General features: G+C 43.5%; 1 protein-coding gene across 5 annotated transcripts in view; it reads left to right on the top strand.

Moving 5' to 3' along the window:
• The window catches only part of CREB3L2 (cAMP responsive element binding protein 3 like 2), a 118,573-nt gene extending 113,202 nt beyond the window's left edge, over positions 1-5,371 (top strand). For all 5 annotated transcript variants that reach the window (XM_053257447.1, XM_053257448.1, XM_053257449.1 and 2 more), the window contains one exon: positions 586-5,371. In XM_053257447.1, the coding sequence (XP_053113422.1) occupies positions 586-661 (76 nt within the window). In that variant the 3' untranslated portion in view covers positions 662-5,371. The remainder of the gene's footprint in view (positions 1-585) is intronic.
• The last annotated feature ends 3,229 nt before the right edge of the window (positions 5,372-8,600 follow it).

An 8,600-nucleotide genomic window follows, 5' to 3' on the forward strand; every position in this document is an offset into this window, starting at 1 on the left:
TACCATTGTGCATGGGAGGACAATGGGTCCAGTGCATAGATCTGGAGAGGGGGATTTGGCTGTAGCTCAGTGGTAGAGCATCTGCATTGCATGCAGAAGGTCCTAGGTTCAATTCCCAGCATCTCAAGGTTAGGAGTGGGAAGGACCCTGGAGAGCTGCTGCCAGTCAGAGTAGACATTACTAAGCTAGAAAGACCAATGTTGTGACTCAGCAAGCGGCCTCCTATATTAATATTAGAAGTGAGCAGTGTCTGGAAAACATGCCTTGCCAAGAACAATGAAGAAAGCAAATGTTCTTCAAAGCACACTACAGTCACAGCCAGGGAGATAGCCGGTCCATCGCTCAGAGGAAGAGCACATGCTTTGCATACAGGAGCTCCCAGATGTGATGCTCGGCATAGCTAGTTAAAAGGATTGTGAGCAAGGCTGGAAAGGCCTCTGCCTGAGACCTTGCTGCTGTTCAACAGAGCACAGCTTGGGCTGCACAAATAGCTACAGGTGCTCGGAAGAGGGGAAAACGTGACCTGTTTTTGCACTGTCTGCTACTTTGCAATAGCTGAATTTCTCCCCCCATCTCTGCTTACAGAGTCGGCTCAGAGCTGGAGGCAAACGAAACGCTAAAGATCATCGAAATTGACAGAAGAGTTAATGCTACTTCTTAAAAGGAAGAAGAAAACCAAAGGGATTTTCTCCCCCTCCCCGCCCCCTTATCCCTTCCTCTTCTTTCCAACCAAAAGTCCGAGGAACTAGTCACAGGCGGCAGATCCAGAGGGCAAGAGGGAAGTGCGTGTCTGGGCTCTGCACCGGCTTGGGAGGACCTGGCTTTAATCTGCAGCTCTTGTTCTTTTCTCTCCTGCCACCCTAGTCTCCAACTCCCTTTTCATTTGCATTCTACATCCAGCACCAACAGGAAGATTGAAAGGCAGCTGGTATCCAAAACGTGCTGCTGGTAGAGATTTGCTGGGAGCAGGCATGTCTCCTCATTGAAGTGCAGAGTCATTGAACAGAGAACCAAGTGGGACTTGCATCACTGTCAAGGTGGCAGATGTCTACAGAGTCAAAAAAAGGTGTAAAAAGGGTTTCATGACATGACTGTAGATTCAGCTGAGAAGGCGGGGTTAGATCTGACTCGTGATTGGTCTGCATGATCTGTTTCTACAGGGAAATGTCACTATGAGGTGACAAACATCCTTCAGTCATGATTTAGTCTTATGCATATGTTCCCACATGGTGATGTAGAAACGCAACCTCAGGAATGGCACTGGTTTTTCTTTTCCCCAGTAGATTTGGACTCAAGTTGCATCTTCCTTGGTTGTGAAAGTAGGAGGGACTGACTGGTTAATCAAGTTATGGAAAAGTATTGTGGAGCTCCTGAAAAACACTTTCACCTTCATTCATCACGGAGCTTGGGAGAGTCATGTGATCTTATGGGAGCACCAGCAAAGCAAGCAGTTTTCATCGCTGATCTTGGTAATCAGAAGAATTAACAATTACAAGGATATCTTCACCTCATTGTGACATTTCCCCATTTAAAAAAGTGTGGGCTTTGACCCATCAACTCTTCTCGTGCAGAAGAATGGAACAAGCTCAGAGTATTTGGAAGAAGCCCTGGCAAGATGGAGCGTGCTACTTCAGTTTCTTGAGCTTTATATTGCTGTAGATATAGGTCTTGCCCTTCCTGTAACATGGGGTAAATATTAGTAATGAGAAGACTAGATTGCTGCATATCAAAATTCCCAATTCTGCAGTCATGGAAGCTAAATTCTACAAAAATGATTGTGAGCAGGAATTTAAAAAAAAACACAACCCTTTCAAGCCATCCTTTGACTATAAGCAAAGATTTTGTACAGGCCAAAATGGTCCCTCTTGAGTTAGTGCTGTGTGAGCTTGGTTAAGTTTTCTGCCTTATTCTCAAAACTGTGGAAGAGCGAAGGAAGAAGGGATGCAATATTCATGAGGCAATGATGAAAAATAGGAAAAAGCATGGGGTAGAAGGCTGATTCTAGCCCTATTCACATGTTATGTTCAACACCCATATGAGTGTACAGTGTGCACAGCTACAGATCTATGCACAGGTACAGTTATTCAGACATTATGTTGAACACTGGTACAGATGTACACTTCCTATTTGTACCATACATTTGAGGGGCCTGTACCCAGATTCATTTTTAAATGAATGCAGGTACAGTATTCACACAAACATGCACAAATGTACACATTTCTATACAGTAATACAATATAATGTCTGAATATGGCTATTGATGAAAGGGGCTCAGGAGACCTACAAAGCAAAGGGGTTTGTCTGCCTGGATACCCGAACCTCCATCAGATTCTCCTTAGTCCCAATGCTTTTATCCAGCATTGCCCTTAGCTTTTAACACCCCCTCCCTTGACCTCATGAGGACTCTAAACTTGTTCCTCTATCAAAATGAAAGCAAAATTGTTTGGGAACTAGTGGATGCACTAGCTTCCATGATTTGTTGCATGGCCAAGGAATAAAGCAATATCCTTCCTTATTTATATACAATCAAGAAAATACATTTAATGGCAAAAATGCTCTTCTCTGCCTTTACTCCCCCCACCCCCACCACTTTGTATTTTTCCTTTTTGTGTGACTATACAAAACAATCCCAGATTTCCTTACTATGTTCACTATGTTAGTCCCCCTCTTGTCTGGTCTGCACGAGACACTTGTGCCGGGGGAAATGGATGTTCAGTTGGTACTGGTGTCTCGTTCAGAAAGGACCTTGGTTGCTAAGATTCCACTGCCATGCCTACTCCCCCTTGTAAATAGTATTTATTAGTTTCCCCACCATTTCATCTGGCAGCCAGGATGGCAGTCCAAGTGTGTGAAATCTCTCAAATGGCAAACTTTGAGAAATTTCCAAAATTTGTTTTGGGTTTCTGGAATTAAATGTAAAATCAATGCAATCTAGGTAACTCAAGTATCTTTCCTTTCCCCCTGTTTTTGTTGTTCGTACTCACATACACACATACGCACACACACATACATACATACATGTAAAGTAGGTGGTAGTTGCAGTGAAAACCAGATAAAGTTTAATATCCTGTCTGTCTTAGCAAGTTTCAAGCTACTATAAATTCAAATGATCACAGCTCCCCACTTTGGACACCAGAGGCCAATCTTTTCAATCAGAAAATTCAGTAAACACCTGCTCTAATTCCAAATAACTGGTTGTGAAGATTGTGGCTGTGTGCAGTGTGTGTGTGGGGGGGGGCTTTCCAGGTCAGTCATCCTGAAATCATTCTAGCCAGTATTGGAAAGAATTGCTAATGTGGATATCTTTAGAACAGAACACACACACACTCCAAATAACACAGCTCCCAGGGCCCTGTGATAAAATTATAGCTGTCTGCTTACATCTTTCAAAATGATATCCTCTCTTGACTTCCAGTGGGATCTCTCAGGATTATCTGGAATGGCTATATATGCAGATGTCAAACTTTCTCTATTTCATGCTTTGTGTGGAACTTAAACTTATGGTGCATTCAGTGTCCCAACTTCTTTGCCATTGATTCCACGTGTCTGAATGATTAGATACTTAGAAAGCTGGTGGGTGGGCTACAAAAGAAGAGGGCATTATTTTAAACTCTGTATTTATGGAAATCAAAGCTCAGTGACATTTAGTCATGTTATTAGTATGTAGAACTTGGCTTTCTTTTGCTGTGTATATGCTGCAATTTTACTCCTACTTTCCCCCTTTGTATCCACTATATTTACGCACAAATTGATGTATTTTTAACACATTGATGATTCTGAACCAGACTGAAGCTGATGTAAATTGGTGGTTTTCCATTTTACATCAAGCTTGAAGATCTGCCCCTTTTCTTCAGTTATACTTGGAATCATTGTCCAAATCTCCATGTTAAAGCTGGGTTTAATGTCAAATTTATAACATCAGTTTTTCCCTTTTTGGAATAGTTCTACAAGTTGGGCTTTTGCTTGCATTTAAACCTTCAATTTTGAGGAGTGGTCAGTGTCTAGACCCACTTTGGCTGTCAGTCAAATGAATGAGTAACTTTAATTGCCACATCAGGAAGACTTCAGTGAAAAACTGGGGCTCTCTCATGCCAGAAGTCCATTGTGCAATTTCCCCACCACCACACGCACGCAGCATAAGGTGTTGTATATTTAGCATCCTTTCCCCCACTCTAGGACAAAAATAATTCTCCTGTAATTGCTAATTGGAAACTGGCCTTTTTTTTTGTATATTTGAAGGTGAAACAGTAGGCCACTGATCTGGTAACTAAGAAAGAACCAGAGCATTTTAAAGGCCCGTGTTAACTTACTAATGTGATTGTTAGAAACATGGGAAGTGGCTTTCTACCTAGTCAGATCACTGCTCCATTTAGCTCAGTATTGTCTACCCAGACTGGCAGTGACTTCTCCGAGGTTGCAGGCAGGAGTCTCTCTCAGCCCTATCTTGGAGATGCGAGGGAGGGAACTTGGAAACTTCTTCATGCAAGCAGGCAGGTGCTCTTCCCAGAGTGGCCCCATCTCCTAAGGGGAAGAATGCAGAAGGTTCCAAGTTCCCTCCCTGGCATCTCCAGATAGACTCCTGCGTGTATCCTTGGAGAAACTGCTGCTAGTCTGTGCAAACAATGCTGAGCTAGATGGACCAATGGTCTGACTCAGTAGAAAGCAGCTTCCTGTGTTCCTATGTATGTGCTTTTGCATGAATGATGGTACATTTGTTCATTTTAAAAGTGAACTTGGGTGCAGGGCATGAAAAAGACAGGATACAGACAGAGTCCTGCTGTACATGTGAAAATGTGTGAATAACTACATATATACAGATCTGCATTTGCATATACTCTGTACCGATGTTATGTTTATTGAACATAATATGTGCCCAGGGCTAATGCATAACTGGATGTAAACATGGCTGGAATAATAATGGTATACTAGATACATCGGAGTGGTATTGTCTACAGAGTTTTTCATATGCTCATCAAAAATATACCCGTTTTTATCTAGTAGGTTTGTTCCCATGTTTGCCAGCAAGGTGGGAGAAGGGCCCAGCCTGGGGAGGAGAGCCGGGTGCACTCCCGATATTCGGTCATGTTTTTGCAAACATAAGGCAGGAGGCAGCGAGGCTGATCGTGAGTGAGGCGGCAGCTGGGTAGGATGGCTCTTCCTCCTACCTTGGTAAAAAGCTGGGGATGGAATCAGTAGGGTGCACTTGTCCTACCCAGCTGACCTTGCACATGGTCACCTACCTTGGCAGTGGACTGAAGTCAATGAACAGCATTTATCAGAGAGATCTCTTGCAAGGTTTAAACAAATTTGCCCCTGAGGAGGACCGTTGGCTGAAATGCATTGGGCTCATTAAAGGTTACAAGCATCTTGAGACTGGGTCTCTCTTTTTTGTTGGTGCATAGTGGATGCTTGCTGGTTTGTTTCTGTGTGTTCCTGGAAAATTAGCACCAGAAGCTTATTTCTAAATAGATTTAAAGAGAATTTGAGTTATGCCCAACTTGGTCATTGTCCCAAGTCCTTGTTGAACTCTTTCCCACTGTGCTCCCTTCTCTCTCCCAATGTTGGTCAGCAGCACTCCAGTCCTTTTTTGAAAAGTAATTCAATAATTCCTGTTCAGGGACTTGAGGTCAAATTTACAGGCAGGATGCCACACAGTTATGCGGAGGTGCAATACATTCACTTGGAGACTATTTTTCTTTGCCAACATTGAAGCTCTGCTTGCAAATGTTGCACTTCTCTTCCCACCCACCCCCAAATTGAGGCCTCCAGTGTAGAGTTAGTGTGTTAAAATATTCAAACGAATATCCTAGAATTCACAGGCTTAGAAACCCCAGTGTTGGTTTTTCACAGGGGTTGGCAACCTGGGCACTCCAGCTGTTGAACTACAACCCCCATCAACAAACAAAATGCCAAATGCAGTTCAGTGTTGGCAAGTGTCAAGTGATGCACATTGGGATGCAAACCCCCAACTTCAAGTATACATTGATGGGATCGGAGCTGTTGGTGTCTGACCAGGAGAGGGATCTTGGGGTCGTGGTGGACAGCTCGTTGAAAGTGTCGACTCAATGTGTGGCAGCTGTGAAAAAGGCCAATTCCATCCTAGGGATCATTAGGAAGGGGGTTGAAAATAAAACTAATATTATAACATAATGCTGTTATACAAAACTATGGTGCGGCCACACCTGGGGTACTGCATGCGTACAATTCTGGTCACCACATCTAAAAAAGGACATTGTAGAACTGGAAAAGGTACAGAAGAGGGCAACCAAGATGATCAGGGGCCTAGAGCACCTTTCTTATGAGGCAAGACTACAACACCTGGGGCTATTTAGTTTAGGAAAAAGACGGCTGTAGGGAGACATGATAGAGGTCTATAAAATCATGCATGGTGTGGAGAAAGTGGATAGAGAGAAATTCTTCTCCCTTTCACATAACACTAGAACTAGAGGTCATCCAATGAAATAGATTGCCAGGAAATTTAGGACCAACAAACAGGTACTTTTCAACACAATGCATAATCAACTTGTGGAATTCTCTGCCACGAGATGTGGTGACAGCCAACAACCTGGAAGGCTTTAAGAGGGGTTTGGATAACTTCATGGAGGAGAGGTCTATCAATGGCTACTAGTTGGCGGGCTATAGGCCACCTCCAGCCTCAAAGGAGGATGCCTCTGAGTACCCGTTACAGGGGAGTAACAGCAGAAGAGAGGGCATGCCCTCAGCTCCTACCTGTAGGCTTCCAGTGGTATCTGGTGGGCCACTGTGCGAAATAAGATTCTGGACTAGATGGGCCTTAGATCCAGCAGGGCTGTTCTTATGTTTTTAAATTGCAGTTGAGGACAGTGGGAGTTGTAGTTCAGCAACAGCTGGACAGCCAATGTTGCCTACCTCTGGTTTATTGGTCCCATCGCTTGAAATGATTAACTGTGGGAGAAAGATTGCCAGCTCTGGCCATTCACAAAATGGTTGACCAGAGAGCAGCAGAAACTATAGTTTCAACGGGAAAACACTCTCCATCGAATTTGCAAAGGCACTATTTCCAAACTTTTAGGAAACTGTATCCATACAGATATGTCTGCTGATGGACCTTTACATGTCTGTCACAGGACACAGGTAAGATATTGGCAGAGCATCTGCTTGCTTGAAGAAGGTCCCAGGTTCCATCCCAGTAGGGCTGGAAAAGATTCCTGCCTGCAGCCTTGGAGAACTGCTGCCAGTCAGTGTAGACAATTCCGAGCTAGAGGGACCGACTGTCTGATTTGGTATAAGGCAGCTTCCTGTGTTTCTGTGACTCTGAGGTACCCTTTAGATGCCCCCACAACCATGTGAGAGCTGTTTGTTTAGAAGGAGATCCCATGCTTATAGAGGTTGTATCTGAATAACCTCCTCATATGGACAGGGCATAACATGCAGATCTTTCTCACAAGTCCAGCAGGAGGAAGGGTCCTGACTCCATGGGAAAGACTCACGTGACCTGCCTTGCCTGCATAGTTGGACATAGCCTGAAGCCATACAGGATTTCTTCCTGTAATATAGTAATTCCTGTAATTCTCCTCTGTAATATAGTGTGTGACTGGGAATGAACCCCTCATAGTCCTGTGACTTCACACTGCGGAGGAAGCTTGGAAATAGTGAGTAAGTCCCTTTTTAAAGAAGCTTGTTCATCATTACTGATGATCTCATTGAGGAACCCCTGAATGAATCACTGGAGGAACTACAGGGTTCCCTAGCCCAAATACAGCACAAAGTTTTGTGTTTGTTTTTTGTTTAATTGAGTTGCAAAAAACCACAAACCTGGATGGGTTGCTCCCTTCTCAGTTTGCATATACTTTCCTTCCTCCCGCTTCCTCTGCCTTTTTTAGGTGCCAAATTGCTTCTCTCCACTGTGTGTTCACAATTCTGTACGATTGGCATGTGTCGGCAGAAGGCATTTACTATAGGTGGAAATGGGGATTAGTCGTGGGTTGGATCTAAAATGCATCTCTTTAAACAATTTTAACGCCTGAACTTTGTGATGTAGGATTCTGCCATAGAATCCATTTTGCATGGGTCTGTGATGATCTCTGAGTTGTGAAGGCAGATATACGGGGCCGTGTGATCATAAAATGAGCTGCAAAATAGAGGATGTGTGATCCAAGCAGCTGATATTTCTAGTTTGACAATAGTCATGCTTCATTTGAGCATATTTTTCATCTGGACTGCTTTAAACAGTGGTGATGTCTCTTAATCTGTAACTGTAGATTTGATGCAAAAGTTCTTTGTTCTTTCAGTGCACAGAGATGTGCTACTTATTAGAGTCTAATCCCTAGTCATGTTGATACTGTCTATAGGATGCTTTTACTAGTCTTCACCTTAAGATTTCATTAGGGGCCACTCATGTTACCAAATATCCCACTTCCAAATGCTTTTTGAAGGCAGTAACTTGAATTATCTAACGTGCACATCCCCTAAACCAGAAGAACACAACCTTGGCTCTCCAGCTGTTGTTAAACTACAATTTATATCCTCCCCAGTCCCAATTTATTGTGGCTAGGGATGATGGGAGTTGTAGTCAACAGCTTGAAAATCAAGATTGCCTGCCCTTGCCGGAACTCCCCACT

This window comes from Hemicordylus capensis, chromosome 5, assembly GCF_027244095.1.
Source record: "Hemicordylus capensis ecotype Gifberg chromosome 5, rHemCap1.1.pri, whole genome shotgun sequence".
Classification (NCBI taxonomy): domain Eukaryota; kingdom Metazoa; phylum Chordata; class Lepidosauria; order Squamata; family Cordylidae; genus Hemicordylus; species Hemicordylus capensis.